Source organism: Hemiscyllium ocellatum, chromosome 7 (genome assembly GCF_020745735.1).
Source record: "Hemiscyllium ocellatum isolate sHemOce1 chromosome 7, sHemOce1.pat.X.cur, whole genome shotgun sequence".
Classification (NCBI taxonomy): Eukaryota; Metazoa; Chordata; class Chondrichthyes; order Orectolobiformes; family Hemiscylliidae; genus Hemiscyllium; species Hemiscyllium ocellatum.
This window is the reverse complement of record NC_083407.1, coordinates 40775750-40797403: the sequence shown is the minus strand read 5'-3', so window position 1 is coordinate 40797403 and position 21654 is coordinate 40775750. Positions and strand designations below refer to the sequence as shown.

The 21654-nt window shown below is 39.9% G+C and overlaps 1 protein-coding gene across 4 annotated transcripts in view; it reads right to left on the bottom strand.

Annotated features, from left to right (window-relative positions):
* The window catches only part of nckap5l (NCK-associated protein 5-like), an 807388-nt gene that overhangs the window by 501897 nt on the left and 283837 nt on the right, over positions 1-21654 (bottom strand). For all 4 annotated transcript variants that reach the window (XM_060827141.1, XM_060827140.1, XM_060827143.1 and 1 more), the window contains one exon: positions 5657-5730. In XM_060827141.1, the coding sequence (XP_060683124.1) occupies positions 5657-5730 (74 nt within the window). The remainder of the gene's footprint in view (positions 1-5656; positions 5731-21654) is intronic.

Below are 21654 nucleotides of genomic sequence, written 5' to 3'. Positions count from 1 at the left end.
AAGAAGGAGTTGGAAATAACATTTGGGGCTAAAGAGATCAAGGGTTATGGGAGAAAAGGAGGAACAGACTATTGAGCGAGATGATCAACCATGATCATAACAAATGGGGGAGCAGGTTCAAAGGGCTAAATGGCCTACACCTACTCCTATTTTCTACGTTTCTATGTTCTTTATCTGAAGAAACTTTTTATTTCCTTCTATTTCTTGCCAATTTACGTTCAGAATCAATTTTCTCCTTCATTTTGATTGGATACAGTCCTTATGTGCCCTTGCTAACTATTGGTTCATTCTTTTGTTTGAGTTCTTATTTTAAACTGGAATAAATATTTGTTAAGCATCATGAAATATCAATTCAAATGTCTGCCACTGCTCATCTACTGACCTTCTCTTTAGTCTTTTTTTTCCCCCAAGCTATTTCAAACAACACTTTCTTCATACCTCTGTAATAACCCTTATTAACCTAATAACCCAGCCCTTGCCATGAAACAGTGTGCAGACTTGGTGCCTTCTCAATTAAACAAAAGCTTGGGAAACACTCTACCTGAGCATTTGCCTTTTTTGAATTTAAACTAAAGCTTCACAGTCATTGTTACTTGCTGCATTCTCCATAGTAATGTATCAAACAACATCTACCTGCCAACTCATCAGTCTTTTGCTTGTCACCCAATATTGGGAAACTGTTGGAGAAACTTCTGAAGGAGAGAGAATTAATATCCATTTGGAAAAGCATCAATGAACTAGGAGTAGTCAGCATAGCTTTATCAGAGGGAGGTCATGCCAAACAAATCTGTTAGAATATTTCAAAAATGTGATCAAAACTGTGGGGTATTGAGGGTTGAGGGAAGTTCAGTGGAAGTATTTTACCTGGATTTCAGCAAAGCGTTTGACAAGGTCCCATATGGAATACTGATTGAAAAGGGTAAAGCAGATGGAATTCAGGGAAACTTGGTGAGATGGCCTAGAAATTGGCTTCGTAAGAGGATAAAAAGGGTTGTGGTAAAAAGGTTGATTGAGTGACTGGAGGCCGGTGTACTGCGATGTACCACAAAGATCAGTACTGGGACCTTATTGGTCATCATATACATAAATGATATAGATGAAAATATGGTGGAATCTTAAGCAAGTTTGGAGATGACACCAGATTGGTGGTTAACAGGGAAGATGATGGGTGTGCTTGCAAGAAGATATCAATGGGTTGATCAGATGGGCAGAGCAGTGATAAAAGGTATTGAACTCTGATAAGTGCGAGATGATGCATTTTGGAAGAAGAAACAAGATGAGGAATAATTAGAAGAATAGAGGGATCTTGGGGTAATTATTTACAAATCCCTGAAGTCAAAGGAGCATTTGAATAAGATAGTTAACAAGTATATGGGATACTTGCTTTCATTGGTCATGGATACAATATAGAAGCAAGGAGGTAATGCGGGAGCTGAGCAGAAAGCTGGTTAGGCCACAGCTGGAATACCCTGTGCAGCTCTGGTCACCTCACTAGAGGAAGGATGTGATAGCACCAGAACAGGTACAGAGGAGGTTCACCAGGATGTTGCCATGAATGGAACAATTGAACTATAAGGAGAACTGAGAAATAAGAAAGGGATGATAACCTTATTGGGATTGTATTACAGACCCCCTAATAGTCAGAGGAAAATTGAGAAACAAACTTGTCAGGACATCTCAGCTATCTGTAAGAATAATAGGGTGGCCATGGTAGGGGATTTTAACTTTCCAAACATTGGCTGGGACTACCATAGTGTTAAAGGTTTAGATGGAGAAGAATTTGTTAACTGTGTACAAGACAATTTTCTGATTCAGTATATGGATGTACCTACTAGAGAAGGTGCAAAACTTGACCTACTCTTGGGAAATAAGGCAGGGCAGGTGACTGTGTTGTCAGTAGGGGAGAACTTTGGGGCCAGCGACCATAATTCTATTAGATTTAAAATAATGATGGAAAAGGATAGACCAGATCTAAAAGCTAAAGTCCTAAATTTGAGAAAGGCCAATTTTGACGGTATTAGGCAAGAATTTTCAAAAGCTGATTGAGGGCAGATGTTTGGAAGTAAAGGGACGGCTGGAAAATGGGAAGCCTTCAGAAATGAAACAATGAGAATCCAGAGAAAGTATATTCCTGTCAGGGTGAAAGGAAAGGCTGGTAGGTATAGGGAATGCTGGATGATTAAAGAAATTGAGGGTTTGGTTAAGAAAAAGAAAGAAGCATATGTAAGGTATAGACGGGATAGATCAAGTGAATCCTTAGAAGAGTATAAAGGAAGTAGGAGTATACTTAAGAAGCAAATCAGGAGGTCAAAAAGGGGACATGAGATAGTTTTGCCAAATAGAATTAAGGAGAATCCAAAGAGTTTTTCAAATACATTAAGGACTAAAGGGTAACGAGGGAGAGAATAGGGCCCCTCAAAGATCAGCAAGGCGGCCTTTGTATAGAGTCGCAGTAAATGGGGGAGATACTAAATGAATATTTTGCATCAGTATTTACTGTGAAAAAGGATATGGAAGATATGGACTGTAGGGAAATAGATGGTGACATCTTGCAAAATGTCCATATTACAGAGGAGAAAGTGCTGGATGTCTTGAGACGGGTAAAGATGGATAAATCCCCAGGATCTGATCAGGTGTACCTGAGAACTTTGTGGGAAGCTAGAGATGTGGTTGCTGGGCCTCTTGCTGAGATAGTTGTATCATCAATAGTCACAGGTGAGGTGCCAGAAGACTGTAGATTGGCTAACGTGGTGCCACTGATTAAAAAGGGTGGTAAGCTCAAGCCAGAAAACTATAGACCAGTGAGCCTGACGTCGGTGGTGGGCAAGTTGTTGGAGGGAATCCTGAGGGACAGGAGGTACATGTATTTGGAAAGGCAAGGACTGATTAGAGATGTGCATGGGAAATCATATCTCACAAACTTGATTGAGTTTTCTGACGAAGTGACAAAGAGGATTGGTGAGGGCAGAGCAGTAGATGTGATCTACATGGACTTCAGTAAGTTCGACAAGGTTTGCCATGGAAGACTGATTAGCAAGGTTAGATCTCATGGAATACAGGGAGAACTAGCCATTTGGATACTGAACTGGCTCAAAGGTAGAAGACAGAGGGTGGTGGAGTAGGGTTGTTTTTCAGACTGGAGGCCTGTGATCAGTGGAGTGTCACAAGGATCGGTGCTGAGTCCTCTACTTTTTGTCATTTACATAAATGATTTGGATGTGAGCATAAGAGGTACAGTTAGTAAGTTTGCAGATGACACCAAAATTGGAGGTGCAGTGGACAACGAAGAGGGTTATCTCAGATTACAACAGCATCTGGACCAGATGGGCCAGTGGGCTGAGAAGTGGCAGATGGAGTTTAATTCAGATAAATGCATGGTGCTGCATTTTGGGAAAGCAAATCTTAGCAGGACTTATACACTTAATGCTGAACAAAGAGACTTTGGAGTGCAGGTTCATAGCTTCTTGAAAGTGGAGTCACAGGTAGATAGCATAGTGAAAAAGCTGTTTGGCATGACTTCCTTTATTGGTCAGAGTATTGAGTTGGGAGGTCATGTTGCGGCTGCACAGGACATTGGTCAGGCCATTGTTGGAACATTGCTTGCAATTCTGATTTCCTTCCTATCGGAAAGATGTTGTGAAACTTGAAAGAGTTCAGAAAAAATTTACAATGATGTTGCCAGGATTGGAGGATTTGAGCTATAGGGAGAGGCTGAACAGGCTGGGGCTATTTTCCCTGGAGTGTCGGAGGCTGAGGAGTGACCTTATAGAGGTTTACAAAATTATGAAGGGCATGGATAGGGTAAATAGACAAAGTCTTTTTCCTGGGATCGAGGAGTCCAGAACTAGAGTGCATAGGTTTAGGGTGAGAGGTGAAAGATAGAAAAGATATAAAAGAGGTGAAATATACAAACCTTGTAAGGTGAAAGATATAAAAGAAACCTATGGGGCAACCTTTTCACACAGAGGGTGGTACATGTATGGAATGAGCTGCCAGAGGATGTGGTGGAGGCTGGTACAATTGCAATATTTAAGATGCATTTGGATGGGTATATGAATGGGAAGGGTTTGGAGGGATACGGGCCGGGTGCTGGCAGGTGGGACTAGATTGGGTTGGGATATCTGGTCGGCATGGACGGGTTGGACCGAAGGGTCTGTTTCCACGCTGTACATCTCTATGATGCTATGATAGACTAAATAAGCTAGGATTGGTTTCTTTCAAGCAGAGAAAGACTGGGTGCAGTGGGGGGATCATGATTGAGCTGTATAAGTTTAAGAGGGGTAAGGATAAGGTGAGCAGTGAGGTGCTCTTTCCCTTCATTGTGGGGTCAATCATGAAGGGGCATAATTTTAGGGTAAGGGGCAGGAAATTCAAACAGGATAGGAAGAAAAACCTTTTTACTCAGAGAATGATGATATTCTGGGATGCACTGCCTGGAAACATTGTGGAGGCTAGAAACTTTACAACCTTTAAAAAATATTTGGATGAGCACTTGAACTGTTATAACATTCAAGGATATGGGACAAGTGCCGGAAATTGGGATTAGCACACCTTTTATTGTAGTTTTTGTTGGTGGAGACTAAATGAGCTGAAGGGCCTTTTCTGTGCTGTATGACTCTGTGGCTCAACATAAATTATTGCTCCCTTAGAAATTTGGTATTCCTACATCTCTCCTGTTGATTGTAAGACAAAAACCTTTGACAGCACATCTTTTTTTCCACAATACTCAATTTCTATACAAACAAGTGACTATCAAAAAAAATGCAAGAAAGTAGATCTTGTGCTCACATTTAGTTCAAACTCATCCCTAAGAATACCGAAAGAGCAACCTGAGAATCCAGAGTACTGAATTTCTCTATTCCACAACAAACTTTTTCTTTCAATCACATTCCATTTATCCTTATTTAAGGCATCAAATATGAAGTACTAATAGACAATAATATACTCCAAATTAAGGACTCAATCTCTGCTGCATATGCATCCTCAAATTCCTTGTGTATCCAAATCTTTGTTCCTGCCAATTCCATGTTCAACTGTCAATCTCTGCATCACAGCTGCTCCATGAGAGACTGAGAATCCAAACTGAGGGCAAGAGTGGTAAAATGCTTCATTCACAACACAGTTTACTTAATGATGAGATGTTAGGCAATGCGAAACATCTATAGAGTGCTACCCAATTCTAAGCTCAGCTTCTCATGCTATCAAGAGGGTTTTTTTAAAATTTAATTCCAGATGATTCACCATTTTCTTCTCTACTCTTCTTCCCTTTTGAAACCTTGTGCATGAGCTTAATCACCCCCCCCCACCCCCCAGGCAGCCTTTTCTGATTTTTTTTGGCTTCTGCATTTATGTTATCCCAAGCTTTAAATTGTTCAGAATGTTACAGCCTCATATAAAATTAAACCATAAGCCCTATTATTACTCATTTTCACTGACTTCCTGAATTGTGACCAAAATTCTATCACTACCTTGCTTCTCACTTGCTCAGTTCCAAATCTATGTTTCTCTGCATACCATTTATTTCCTTTCTTGCCCTCTGGGCATCTTCATTTTTTTGCTCTTTCCACATTATCCTTGTGAAATGCTCAGAGACTTTGTGTGCGTGATCTGTACTATACAAATATCAGTTGTTTTCAAATATCATTCTCTTACTTACTTCTGAACATTCTTTTGTGATTCTTCCAACTGTTTACGCAACTCTTGTACATATTTATTTGAATCCATGTGATCCTGAAATAAAATTTAAAGATTTTTTCTTAAATAATGGAAGTACAATTTTCAACAAATAACTTCAGTTGATGGATTCTCATTCCTCATTATTCATCTCAATAACATCCTCTTTCAAGCAGGAAGAGGGGTGGGAGCATCCTAAATTTGCTTCATGTATTAGATAGCTGGAAGCTTGTTTTAATTAAAGGCGTAAAATTAATGTCTCCCTGCAAGATAGCTACATTTCACTCATTAACTGGACAATGTTGATTGAGTTCACTTGATGCAATATACAGCAAATTATAGTTCAGGCTTGAGGATTTGGTGAAGTGTATAGATATTATTTTAATATGAATACAAATGGACTATGTTCAAAATATTTCAACAATTTCATTCTCTACAATACTCCCTCAATAGTTTCCCTGCAATCAAGGTCAATGCAAATTCGAAAAATAGCACCTCGTCTTTCAATTAGACACTAATGGCCTTCTGGATGCAAAGCTGTGTTGAACAAGTTCTCTCCACATCGTATTTCTCTTTCTTTGCAAGTTTCAGTTTTCCTCTTGTTTTTGCTTTTCAGCAGCATGCAAGATATTTTCTCTGCATCTTCTCTTCCCCCTGTTTCTTTGTTTGCCTCATCGCCACTTCTTTCAGCCTGCAGCTCTGTCATTAAACCTCTTCTGTCTTCCCTTTTGCTTTGCTTTCTATCCTCCCCACTTCCACTTACTTAAACCCTATTGCATTTCCAGTTCTCATGAAAGATTAAATATTAACTCTGATCATCTCTTTCTGAATTTGGCCTTTCAACTAGACTCATTAAATCCAACACGTTATGTCAATTAGACCATCACTTGAGTGCCACACAGATCACAACAATGAACATGACCATTTACTTTGAGCTGCTTTGAGTTTATGTGATGATATAACTTCCAGAAAACCACTACAACATTAAAAAACAAGGTAGTAACCTCTGAAAATGAATGGTTAGCTATCTTGCTCAGTGGAATGTTAGTAAATGTCAGCATAACCATGCTAACTTCTGTACAAACATTTGCTAAATATATACAGTCCAGACTGATAGGTATAAAGGTAAAACAGAGTACACAAGAGATTTAAATTCAGAAAAAAAATGTTCGAACTGAAAATAGGGGCCATGAGCATAACTGCCCTTGACATCAATGTCCATTATGAGATTTTACTGACAAGCAACTCCAAATTCACAGCAATGTGGTTGACTTTTGCCTGCCCTCTGAAGTGCTATAGGGAGCAAATCAATTCAAAGACAATTAGGGATGAGCAATAAGTACCCAGTATTGCTGGTGATGCCCATACCCCATAAGTGAATAAAAGTAACCAAAGGCAACATTTAGCCAAATGTGCCATCAAAGAGCTGCAGCAAAATTGAAGAAAATGGGAATTCATATGGCAACTACATTGGTTGAAAGGAGGTTAGTTGTGGTTGTTGGAGGTTAGTCATTTCAGCTCAAAGACATCTCTGCACGAGTTTCCTTAGGATAGTGTTCTCGGCCCATCAACTTCTGTTGCTTCATCTGTAACAGGCTTCCCTCCATCATAAGATTAGTTCGGTGATGATTGCATAATGTTCAAAACTCAATTTGTGCTTCCTCAGACACTGAAACAAACACTTTAAAACCTGGCTAATATCCAGGTTTTAGCTGACAAGTGGCAAGTAGCATTTGTGCAATATAATTTACAGGCAATGACCATGTCCGGGAAGAGAAAATCAAATCATCATTCCTTGACATTCAATGACATTGCTTTTGCTGAACCGCCCCCACCCTGCCAATATCCTGAAGGCTGGGGGGTTACCATTGAGCAAAAGCTGAACTGGACTAGCCATAGAAACAAAGTATCTAATAGTCCAGGTCAAAGGCTAGGAATATTGCAGTGGGTAAGTCACTTCCTGACTCCCCAAAGCCTGTCCACCATCTACAAGGCACAAGTCAGAAGTTTGATGGAATACTCCTCACTTTTCTGGATGATTGCAGCCCCATCAATACTCATGAAGCTTGGCATCATCCAGAAAAAAAAACAGCCTATTTATGTGCCATCACATTCATAAACATTCACTCCTTCCACCATCCATACACAGTCACAGCAGCATGTACCAACTATAAGATGCACTGCAGAAATTTGGCAAGGATCTCTATTCAGCATCTTTTAAACTCACAACCACTATCAACTAAAGGGACAAGGGCACCACCACTGCAAGTTCCCATCAAGCTAACTCATCATCCTGACTTTAAAACATATCATTGTTCCTTCAGTAATCCTGGAATTCCCATCCTAATGGCAATGTAGGTCAACCTACAGCACATAGATTACAGCAATTCACTAAGGCAGTACATCACTACCTTCCCAAGGGCAACTAGGGATTGACAATAAATGCCCAAATAACTAGACCTACATCCCGTGAATGAATAAAAGAGTAAGGAAATTAATTATATGACAAAGCAATTCATATGGCTGAATTTTAAGACCTATTCTGTATAGTACCCAAAGCATCAGGGATCATTTGTATGGATCCTGGAAAAACAGATTCCTGGTTACTTGTCAAAAATCAGTTTGATTGTAATAAAAGCAATATTTACTAACACATATTAGCCTCTCAGTCTGGAGGACAAGAAGACTCAAAACGCAGGCATATGATCCAGCAAAGAAAGAATCCTGCTTAAAATCCACTTAACAGGCAAAAACGTGGGACTACTTTTTATCAACTAATGTGAAGAACCAAATCAGATCTTCAGTATAGCAGTTTGGCTGTATCTGTAGTGATGCACAGCCAATAACATACTGACAGCAATAAATCATTGAATTTCATCATTAGAAACTTCCACTCCCATTTCTTAACATGGCACTAAAGTGAATCAGTAGGCCTGCAATGTTTCAAACCTCTATTAAAAGATCCAAGTTTAGCAGTAAATTGTTGGACTATTTAGAAATACTATCTCTGCTGTAAACACTTTCTTCATTTGCATGTGTGTCTAGCATATCTGAGTGGGTGGTATTGGTTGTTGTGAAATAAACATCTATTCTCTCTTTTACTTTAAACTTTTAAGAAAACGTCTTTCATCAGTGTTTTAGAGTCACAAAACTCAATTGAGTCAAAACACTCCTTTAAAACAGGAGAAATCATCTGAGCATTTCTCCCCATGACCCATAGCATAATAAACAGTTATAAGATCATTGATTCATTCATCACTGTCACAGCATCAAAGGAAGTGCTGCAGAAGAATACATTGTTCATCCTCGTCCATATTGCAGAACACTCTCTGTCCAAGCCAAGGCTGCAATTCCTTTTCAGGGAATGCCTCCTATTCACTTTTCCTCATCAAACTCATTTTCATTCCGTCCTCATACCAGCACTTCACTTGTTTTCATTCATTCTTGGGATGTGTGTATCTCTGGTAAAATGAACGCTTATTACTTGGCTTCCCAAACTGTGAGTTGTGATCCAATTAGTCACAAGATGTGATTTTAGGGTCATGAGGTCAGAAGCAGCAATAGCTGCTACAGAGCACAATCTGATTTCTGACAACTACAAAGCTCCTTTAAATGTTTGTGGATTGTTATTGTGAGTATTGGCTAATGAACTGATTTCTGAGGCCCAATTGTGCCAAAGCAAATCTATGAATAGGTGGGTGTGCTTATTTTTAACTGTAGAATTCCTATCTTGCTATCAAATTCTTCCTGCTTGATCACTGATATTGCTCCCTCCTCATGCTCCTCAACATCTCTTCTGCGCCCCAATTTATAACCTGAGGTAATATAAAATCTCAGCATCTCAGGTCACACTGGGACATGTCTGGGAAGCAGTGGCTTATTGCTCATTGCATGCTGTGTTGCGAATGTGGTGAGAGTCCAACTGAGTAGCGATAAGAGAGGGTAGTTAATGGGTGCACCAATGTGGAGTCACAAACAGGCCAAATCAGGTAAGAATTCGACATTGGATTCCAATTATGATATTACTAAAATAAGTCAGCTTTCACAAAAGTCAAGAGCTTCGTAGTCACTTTAATTGATATCCATTTCTCATTTCTAGAACATGTTTAAATGAATTTAATTCTTGAAACTATGCTCAGATTTAAACTGTCTCCCAAACTTTACTAGTTCTAAATCTTTGCTGACTTTGTACCAGTTTTCAGTAGCAAAATGGCCATCTTGGCACTCAAAATGGCGAACAAGCGACATGTGCTAATTATGCTCCAAAAATGGGGCTGCCAGTCAAACTCGCAGGGGGACACAAAGATCCAAGAAACTAGACCAAAGGAGGATTGGACCATTTACAAATGTAAAGAAGAGGTGAGTAACAATTTGACTTTCTCTTCTCAAAATATGACTACACTGAACATGGTTCCTTCCAGGGAAATGCGGTCTATGTGTATTATGATTGATGGTCCTGAAGGGGTTTGTGGTGTTAAGCTTTAGAAACTTTATCAAAAATGGTCTGGGAGGAACAGGAGCCCATTGAAGTTCATTGCACGTCCGAAGACTGTGTCAGGACACCACTTGATGCCATCCTAACTATTTCTCCAACTCCATTGACTTCCCCTGTCAAGATCATTTTCTTCCACCTGATCACTTCAAGCCTCCTGATTGTTCCCTTTCTCGACACCTACACAATGTTTTCTACCATCCTCCCTTCCCCAACCCTCTTGCTCAGGAATAACTCTGGTAAGGTTACAGGTCAAAATTGAAACCCTGTTCTCCACTAAGTTTCCTGAGGTTACCCAGAAGTTGGCCCATGCACATACACTCAAAAATTCAAGATCATATAACTCAAGTTTAATCTTTTCATAAGAAGCTCCTAAAATATTTCTGGTAAGATGGCAGTGGAGTAGGACTTCTGAGTGCTGGGCTTGTCTGCGCCATGCACTTCTCTTTTCATTTCTTTTCTCTTTTTGTTCCCTCTTCTCTCACTTTTTTTCTCTTCTATTTTGTTTTACTTACTTCTAGATGAAGAGCTCAGTGATGGTGATGGTATCAGCAGTGGTAAGTGGGCTCATCAGGGCACTCATGGTGGTGACGATGGAGGCCAGTTTGGGTTCCTGTTGGCTTCTGCATCATCGAGGCGGTCCTAGCGCCAACTCTTGCCTCCTGTGGTGGAGGTGAGTTTGGTTTCCGGTGACATCTGCATCCAGTGTAGATTCATGGAGGCAGTGACAGACGTGAATTTTGGCCCAGTGTGAGACCCAGTGGCATCAGCAATGGCTGCATTGGTGAGGTGAGACCAAAGCAGAGTCATGGAGTGGCAGAGTCGAGTTTGGGCCAGAGCAGTATCCAGCAGCATCAGTCATGTCTGCATTACCAAGGTCCAGTGAGGACTTATTGTGGCAAGGACATCAATGGAAGCAAGATGGCGCTGAACAGTGGCAACTTTCATTCCAGGGGTGGCAGCGTAGAGAAGGGGCCTCATGCCTGGCCACCAGGCCCATGGCCCATGATGGAACACTTAGCAAGAAGAAGTGTAAAGTTGGACAATTTCTTTATTCCTTCATTTTTCCTCATTCATATTTTATAGTTTGGTTTATTTTCTGCGTTTCAAGATGGATCTGGAGAGTGGCAATGCTACATAATACTTTCTACAGTATTTTGCAACAAATGCGTGAGAATAAATAAATCAAACTTATAAAAATAGCACTTGGGTCTTTAGCTTTGATCTTACTCAACAAGAATCAATTAAACATTTTATTATAAACACAATTGTTCCTATGATGAAGGGCCTTAACATTTAAGATTTGTAAATGAAGATCAGTGGCCTTTATTTAAAAAGAGACCCTTCATATGCACAATTCTTTGAACACAGACAAATAGCTAACTTGAAAAAAAATTATATGAATTCACATTATGAACTGTATTTTTCGTATTCATATTGTCATGCTGTAATCACCTCTGGGCATCAACAATACAGATGCCTTATGTTAGCGAAGTAAAATTGTAATAACAATACAGATTCACATCACAGCAGCATTGCATCAATAAAATAAAACAACAGCTTCTGTCAGCTCTTGTGGCTATGTTAATTATCTGTTTTGTATTTAATGAAAAGGACAAAAAGAGAAAGAACAAACCAGCAAAAAAAAACACTATGGGTACGTACTGGTTAAAAAGAAATAGGGACCAAGAATCATCAAACTATGATGCATCTATTATGAAAGAAAACCAATTAGTGTAACTTTATTTACAATGTTTTCATAAAATGGAACAGACATAAATTATCATGAGTAAAAGAAAATATTTAAAATTTGAACCTTTTTTTTGACATTTAGAATATTCTCAAGAGCTTTAAAGGCTTCATTATAAATAAAATGTCAACACTACTAAAATAGGTAACACTGTGACCTGCCTAGTTATTTCCTAATGCTGATAAAGTGGCCTGAGTTTTCTCTTTTTCAAATGAAATTACACTTGAATTCTATAGCTTTCCAGGAGTGTTTCAATCCCTGGTAATGGCCGTTGTTTTGCACAGTGCTTACTCTGAAGTCTATAGATCTTTTGTGAAATGAGCAGTTGAGTGCTCCAGACCTTAGATCTCCTGCTGACAAAACGTCATCCACTCTTAAATGTCAAAATAATTTTATCACAGAAGTAATATGATCATACACCTGAATAATTTCTATAAATAAAAAAAAGGCAAAGAAGTATTCAATGCCTCACATTTGTTTCATTATTTAAAAGTTATTTGGTCCAATCTCTTGCACCACCCCTTGCACTACCGAACACATGAGGCAGCAACATCTAGAAAGATTTGTTGGTAAGATGAGATGAAGTAACTAGTGTCGAAGACACTTGTGTAGAGCACTATCACTGGAATGGTAGTCTGAAAAGCCAACTCAGCAGTAAGTTCTGAGTAAATCTACTTAGACAAATTGCATGCTCCCATGTCTTTTGCTGGTACTGCTCCAAACTGGTTCACCTAATTAGTAATTTTTACTGAATCGTACAAGAAATCTTGCTCCCTGCTTGAAGTACTCCATTCAGAAACTCACCATACTGAAGAACTATATTACAGTTCAGTGCACCAATATACTAATGCATTCCATAGGAACTCATACAAATTTAGAGCTTTCAATAGAAAAGAACAAAAAGAAGACTTTTATGAAAACATGTTTTAAGGGCAAAGTTCAATTCCAGAAACATATAAACGAATCGCGAAGGCTTTTTCGGGATTAACTTTAAGTGAGGAATTGGCAATGGGAAAACAAATGGGATTTAAAGTAAACAAATCTCAGGACCTGATGGCTTCTAACAGAGAGAATTAAAATAGATGAAGTGGAACAAATTGCAGATGCATCAATTTTTCAAAGCTCTTTAAATTCAGGAAATTACATCAGCAGTATTCCATGGGATGAAGGATCCCGCCGAGCTGTATCTCATCAAACTTACTTCATATCTCATAAATACTTACTCAAACCTTATGGCATCCCTCTCATCTACCCTCATCTTACCACATGGTGTTCCTGAGACATCTTGCCACTTGGGATAACCTGGAATTGATCAGCATCCCTGGCACACTTGCCATCCTTAAAAGGTTGTAGTGCACCTGGACAAGTATTGTCAGATGGGAGCCCTGCATAGTTTCTGATAATTGCTCCAGGTATGGCAAAAAAGGGATATTCGGCAGCCACTTTGGGGACAGAGACCTGGACAATATGTGATGGATGCTCAAGAGGTCCTTTTCCCCAAAGACCAGCAGAGAAGACCATGACTCTAGAGCATGCCAATCTGGTCCAAGATTTTCATCTGGGTTAAAGCATAGTCCTCCATCTGAGGAATGTATCCCAGTATATAAAGATGGTAAATTACTTTCTCTAATCCATCAGCTTATGTATGCCATCTTCTCTCTGATACCTGACATACACTCTATCTCTGCTACTGTACCCACACCCCAGCCAGGGTCATACTCTACCAGTCTCACTATTACCTCAACATCTTCCCTCACTTGCTCTCACACACCTTAAAACCAACATCATTACGTATGCCTCTGTGTACCTACTCACTCACTCGGGACATCACCCCCAAAATAACAACAGTGCCACCCATTTTCTTCCTCCTTAATTTTGCTTCTCTCCCATTTCAGGAGGAAAACAGCCCACTTAATGAATCAAGATGAGCAGTGTCAAGATTAGAGTGGTGCTGAAAAAGCACAGCAGGTCAGGCAGCATCCAAGGAGCAGGAAAAATCGAGGTATCGGGCAAAAGCCTTTCATTTCTGTTGAAGAGTTTTTGCCCGAAATGTTGATTTTTCCTGCTCCTCGGATGCTGCCTGACCTGCTGTACTTTTCCAACACCATTCTAATCTTGACTCTAATCTCCAGCATCTGCAGTACCCATTCTACCAAGATGAGAAGTGGGCTGTCCAATATTTGGCCCCTAATCCTTTATGTGGTGAGCATCCTGACTCTGACTGCCCCAAAGCAGCTGACTAACTGGTATCAGAGCATGCCCTTGACATACTAGCTGGGACCCATGAGTGAAGGCTATTCCCCCCACTGACTCAGGACTGCTGATAAACTACAACAAGCTTCATGATTTCTTACCTGTGCCAAATGGCAAGATAATGCGGAAATACTATGAGCCTAGTAATTTCTGGCTGAGCAGACAAACCACAAAAAGACAAATAAAGACAGGCAGGGATGCTGGGAGTATCCTAGGCTCAAAGTGAAAGACAGCTCGCAAACATACTGGTGACGTAGCCAGATCCAGTCCATGAGCTGGTTGCAAGTTCCTGAACATAAAATGGCTTTGCGGCTACATTACAAAGACACTCACTAATGCAACACAAGGTGCAGCACTGAAATGCAGAAGTGTGTTGGAGGTGTACCATGACAGTTGTTAGAGGCTGTCACATGTTGACACCTACGTCCGTGAAGATCAGGTTGCCCATAGAGCATACAGTGTGCTTCTCTCTGTCTTCTATGATCAACCCAGTTTTGAATCCATCAAGAGAGCTCACCTTTGATTCCATGAGTGTCTACCTTTTGTACCAGCCTGCCATATCAAATGCCTTACTAAAGTCCATGTAGACAACATCACTGCCCTTCCCTCATGAATCATTCTTGTCACCTCCTCAAAACACTCAATCAAATTGATAAGATGACTTTCCCTGCATAAACCCATGCTGCCTAACACTAACAAATCCATTCACTTCCAAATATGAATAAATCCTGTCTCTCAGTGTCTTCTTGAAAGCTTTTCCACCACTGACATCAGGCTCTTTGGCTTGTATTATCTAGATGATTGGTGTTTGCCTTCTTGAAGAAAGGAACAGCACTGGCCATTTTCCAGTCCTCTACAACCTCCCCTGAGGCCAAAGATGATGCAAAGATATCTGTTAAGGTTTCAGCTACTTCCACCTCCTGGTCTCCAACAGTATCCTGGGATTGATCCCATCTGGCTCTGGAGACTTGTCTACCTTGGTTTTTTTTTTAGGTTAGATTTCCTACAGTATAGAAATAGGCCCTTCAGCCCAACAAGTCCACACCAACCCTCCAAAGAGCAACCCTCCCAGACCCAATATTTACCCCTGAATAATGCACTTAACACTATGGACAATTTAGAATGGCCAATTCACCTGACCTGCACATCTTTGGATTGTGGGAGGAAATGAGAGCATTCAGCGGAAACCCACACAGACACAGGGAGAATGTGCAAACAATGAGGCAGGAATTGAACCTGGGTCCCTCTTGCTCCTAATATATAACCAAAATGTCTTGGGATTCTCCTTAATCCTGCTGTCCAAGGACATTTCATAGCCCCTATTAACCCCCCTAATTCCCCATTTCAGTTCCTTCCTATTTTCTCTGTATTCTTCAAAGACTTCATCTGTTATTAATTGCCTACAGCAGAGGTATGCTTCCTTTTTTTTGATGAGCTGATCATTTGCCCTGTCATCCAAGGTTCATGAATCCGGCCATTCCTATCCGTCATCTTCACAGGAACATGCCTGTGAAAATCAACTGGTCTTGAAAAGATTCCCATATGTCAAATGTGAATTTACCCTCAATTAGCCACTCCCAATCCACATTCTATAATTCTTACTTAATTCAGTTAAAGTTGGCCTTGCCCCGATTTAACACTTTCTTCGGGGGTTCACTCTTGTCCTTATCCATAAGCATCCAAGTATTTATGGAGTTATGGTCACTATTCCCAAAATGCTCTCCCACTAAAACTTTGATCATTTGGCTGGGTTCATTTCCCAATACCAGGTCTAGTATGCCCCCTTCCTTGTTGGACTATCCACATACTGTTCATAAAACCCTCCTGCTCACACCTAACAAAATGCACCCATTCAAACCCCCAGCACTAAGGTAGTCCCAGTTAACATAAAGGAAATTAAAATCACCTACCACAACAGCTTTGTTATTTTCGCATCATTCCAGAATCTGACTACATGTTTCTTCCTTTATCTCCTGCTGGTGTATGGTAGGTCTGTTGTACAATTCCAGCATTGTGATTGTACCTTTCCTATTTCTGAGGTCCACCCATAATGCCTTGCTGCAAGAGCTCTCCAGGGTGTCCTCCCTCAACATGGCTGCAATATGCTCCGTAACCAGTAATACAACTTCCCCAACTCTTTTGCTTCCTCCTCTGTTTTGTCTAAAACATTGATATCCTGGAATGTTATGTTGCCGATCCTGTCCCTTTTTCAATCATGTATTTGTGACAGCAACAACCTCCTCCGGGAGTGGAGGTTGGGTTGGTGGGGGGTGTGGACCTGACGAGGGAGTCACGAAGGGAGTGGTCTTTGCGGAATGCTGATAGGGGAGGGGAGGGAAATATATCCCTGGTGGTGGGGTCCGTTTGGAGTTGGCGGAAATGACGGCGGATGATACTCTGTATACAGAGGTTGGTGGGGTGGTAGGTGAGGCCCCACTGGTTCTCACCTACCACCCCACCAACCTCCGTATCCCCACTGGTTCTCACCTACCACCCCACCAACCTCCGTACCCCACTGGTTTTCACCTACCACCCCACCAACCTCCGTATCCCCACTGGTTCTCACCTACCACCCCACCAACCTCCATATCACCAACCCAACCTCCACTCCCGGCACCTTCCCCTGCAACCGCAGGAAATGCAAAACTTGTGCCCACACCTCCTCCCTTACTTCTCTCCAAGGCCCCAAGGGATCCTTCCATATCCGCCACAAATTCACCTGCACCTCCACACACATCATCTATTGCATCCGCTGCACCCGATGTGGCCTTCTCTATATTGGGGAGATGGGCTGCCTACTTGCAGAACGCTTCAGGGAACACCTCTGGGACGCCCGGACCAACCAACCCAATCACCCCGTGGCTCAACACTTTAACTCTCCCTCCCACTCCACCGAAGACATGCAGGTCCTTGGACTCCTCCATCGCCAGAACATAACAACACGACGGTTGGAGGAAGAGCGCCTCATCTTCCGCCTGGGAACCCTCCAACCACAAGGGACGAACTCAGATTTCTCCAGTTTCCTCATTTCCCCCCCCCCACCTTGTCTCAGTCGATTCCCTTGAACTCAGCACTGCCCTCCTAACCTGCAATCTTCTTCCTGACCTCTCCGCCCCCACCTCACTCCGGCCTATCACCCTCACCTTGACCACCTTCCACCTATCACATCTCCATCGCCCCTCCCCCAAGTCCCTCCTCCCTACCTTTTATCTTAGCCTACCTGGCACCCTCTCCTCATTCCTGATGAAGGGCTCTGGCCGAAACATCGAATTTCCTGTTCCTTGGATGCTGCCTGACCTGCTGTGCTTTAACCAGCAACACATTTTCAGCTCTGATCTCCAGCATCTGCAGACCTCACTTTTTACTCAGCTATATTTAAAAGCCAAGTTTAACTAAATTTTTGGTTACTCTCTTCCTCTAATTTTTCTTTTGTTGACTTAGTTTCTATTAAGTACCTGTGGTTTGCTTCTATGCTGAAACTTGTGAATGCATAATAAGAGTTTCAATTCCTGCTAGAATTTCTTATCTAGTGGAAAGTTATATTGATAAGAATCATGTGAAGCTGTTGAACATACTAAACATTAAAAGCTATTATAAATCAAATTTTAGTCTTTTTACATATGAATTATTTATATTGTTTTTCCAGCTTTTTTCTTCAAACAGTTATTTAACATTGGTGCATAAATGTAATTAAATGTTGGTCTTCATTGTATGACAAAATTTGTTTAACAATGTTATAGTCACAAAATAAGCAGAAGCAAACATCCTATATCAGATTTTAATTTAAAACTTGCTTATTCATAAACTGTAAATCAGTGATTTCATTTTATTAAATGTATGGGTAAACAAATGTAGAGTAATGATGAATAAACATTTCAAGCTAAACTGGCCCATAATCAAACACAGTAACATTGAACAAAAACCTGTACTTATATAACACATTTAATACTGAAAAGTTACATAGGATCTGCATCATAGAAACAGGTCTGAAATAACTCCCAACACCAAGTCATCCTTGATTTACAGCTGGAAAGTCCTTTACACTGATCCAGTTTCCTCAGAGCCAGCTCTCAGAGTGAACAGAACCTCTGATACTCCTGTTTAAATCTGTCAGCCAAGGCTCAATGACTGGATCACATTAACAGCCTCAATCAGGGAACCCATACTCAATGAGGTCCACCTGGCTGACCTCATTATTATCACAACAAGATCATTGAGCCTAATCAAACTATGCCAGTTTTTGTTTGGAGAGAAACAGAACGGGTAAATAATTCCAAGGAATTCACAAAATCGTTGTTGAACAACACTTGATACTGAGCCACTGAAGGAGTCGAAAGATTTGGTCAAACAAGCATTAAGATTTGTTTCAAGCAAGCATCTGAATAGAGGAAAGAGAAGCAGACAGTCTGAAAGGTTTCAGGTGAAAACTGCAGAGTTCATACCTTGGCACAGCCACTAATAATGGAGTGATTAAAACTAGGGATACCCAAGAAAAATGAAAAAGCACATTATCCTTTTGCCTAGTAGAAATATTAAAAATCTGAACATTTAAGACAGTTGTATTAAATGGAAAGGTACTATGATGAACAATTTTGATATTAAAATACAAGTGTAACATTCAGTCTACATTGATGTTGACATGCCGAATGAAGCTCTGAAAGTCATTGGGAAGCTGGAGTTTAACTTTGCATTGTATTTACTGGTTTTTAAGTATCATTATTAAGTAAAGTTTGTCATGGTTAAAACTGAATCAATATCTGATATTCAATCATATATGAAGGAAGGTGTTTGCACTTGATTAACCAAAGGACTGCTGTGAATGGGCAGTGGCAAATCACAGAAATCTCTGGGCTGGCAGTTTGATATTTTAAGGTATGGGACTGAAGTAATCCATGTGACAATGGTTAGGAGACATCTCTCCCACTCCCACATATTCCATATGACTGTCCCCTATGGACTCACTTGTAAAAAGCAAATAATTAGCATTCAGTTCTGACAGAATCTGAAAGCTGAAACCCAAAGCAGAGAAAAATAATATTTAGAGTTAAATTAATTGACAGAGAAGGAAAACTGTGATAAAATTACTTGAGAATGATTTCAGTACAAAACAGCTGTACTGGTCTTGTTGGAACAAAAATAACATTAGATAGAATTCAGGTGACACAAGAAAAATATTCCTTGCAAGCTAGAGATATTCAATTGTTCAGCCCTGAGGATCTAGAAATATAGAATACCTGTTTTGTGCATTGCTAATGGATTCCCTAAAAAAGAAAGTGTTTAAGCAGCAATAAATCTATCAATACTCGGGTGATTAATAACATCATGTAATTCCTTGCACAGAATTTTGATCTGTGTATGGAAATAGCTGAAGGCTTCAAATTTGATCCTTTGAAAAGAAAAGCATCAGCTCATAATTTCCTTGGATGAGCACTCACTTCACAGATATAATTTTTGTATCCAAAATACCAATTCAGTTGCTTTTCAGATTGGTGAAGAACATGGAATTATTAAAAACAGACACAGCAATGATACTTCGACAGAAAGGAAGTAAAATTACTCTTGACAAAGTGAGGAAATCCTTATTTTGCAACTCCACTAGATTGACATTGGCTGCCTTTTTTACAGATATTGGCTGGGAATTGGCTTGGCTTTCCTCCATTTACTTCTAATAAAAGAGACTTAGAAAGGCTACTGAAATATCTGGTGATTATTTCATATGTGTGCAGAATCAAACAAAATGGGTAATATTGATGTGCAATTATATTTCTGTTTCATTTTGCCATAAATCATAGTTTGAGGCTTTGGACCACTATAAGTCATTCAAATAATCTGAATTCTGTATGTGCTGCTCCTATCAATTCTATTTACTGGAGAGAAAATTGGAGCACTAAATAAATTTAAACTATCACTTATTACTGCATGGCATACCTAAATACAGCTTGTTCCTAGTTCTATGTTCATTTGCACTGAGTAAATTTAAGGAGGAGATAGACATATATTTAATTAGTCATTGACAATGGAGTACTGGCAGGAAAGTGGAGTTGGGGCTTAGATGAGATCAGCCATGATCATATCAAATAACGCAACAGTCTTAAGGGGCTGAATTACTTACTCCTGCTTCTAGTTCTTATATTGATACATGAACATAGATAGAATATTACCCTGGCAAGCACACAACCTAAAAAGCTTCCAAATGTAGCAAGGGACCACTACACTTGATTTCTAGCAGGATTCCATCCAATGTCGAAATTTAAGGGCAAGTTAGAAATATCATTGTTACCAAGAATTTCTGCTCTAAATTGTGCCTGTTACTATGGTAACAGCTGTTACATTTAAGCTGTGAAAATAATCACATCTTTGCAGTTTCAATTCAAACTGTATAAAATTGATTAAATTCAATAAAGGTGCTCAAATCCTCATCAGTGATAGAAATAGACATGCAAACTACTTTTCCAAAATAGCATTTCAGACCATTTCATATATTTTCTGAATTCATAAGATTAAAATGCATGTCTTTAATGGAGCACCCCTGACTCATTTGACTATTTTCCAAAACATCAGATTAGTAAATGGATTTTGTCCAAATACATCAGATTGGTAAATGGTGTAAAATGAGAGCAATTGAATTCACAGTCTGTTTTATTTCTCTTCCAATATTTATTACCATTGACCCAGTGAAATAAAATTGGCAGAAGTGTGAAGCGGTCTGCTTCTTCCTGTCACTCATTTCACACTATCACACAAAGTCAGAATCAACCTTAATATTTCTGCAGCAAAGAGAAAAGGTTGTGATGGATATAACTGAATCCTCCAGATTCATTTTTAATTTAGTGACAACTTGGACATTGCAATTTATCAAAGGTGAGTTTGACAAATTACCTGAATACCTCAATGTGTTTGTACCAGTCCACAGACTAGGGGTGCACGCATTTACTTGTTTCTTAGAATCCACTCAAGATAAAACAAAAGTACCAAATAAAAATGAACTGATCACCTTTGTCACTTGTGCAGTTCTCCTTTAACCTTAATACTGTTTAAAGAGGTTTTCTATTGTTACCATAGAGACCACTCATATACACCAGCTGGCTATACACCATAACACTAAAAATAATTTTAAGTGCTGTGGCCTTCAGTGCCGATTGTTATTGTGTAAAATTAATTCCTAGATCCACAAGTTTCCAAAGAGATTTGATTATGACTATTTTCTGGATATCTTTCCTTCCTCTCCTGAAGGCATAAGCTCACAGTGTTATGATGTTACAGCCATTAGCAGCACTGCATTACCAAGGCTCTGTATGACTAAAACACTGCTCCCTTTAATTGGTATCTCAAACTCCCGAGAGAATGGTCAACATTGTAATTGCCTACTGAATTAATTTTGTATTATCACTATCCTAATCATAAAGAAAATATTCTGATATGTGTCTCCTGATCTTTTAGTGAAGTGTTGGTTAGAAGTGCTCTCGCCTGTGAATCACAAGGTTGT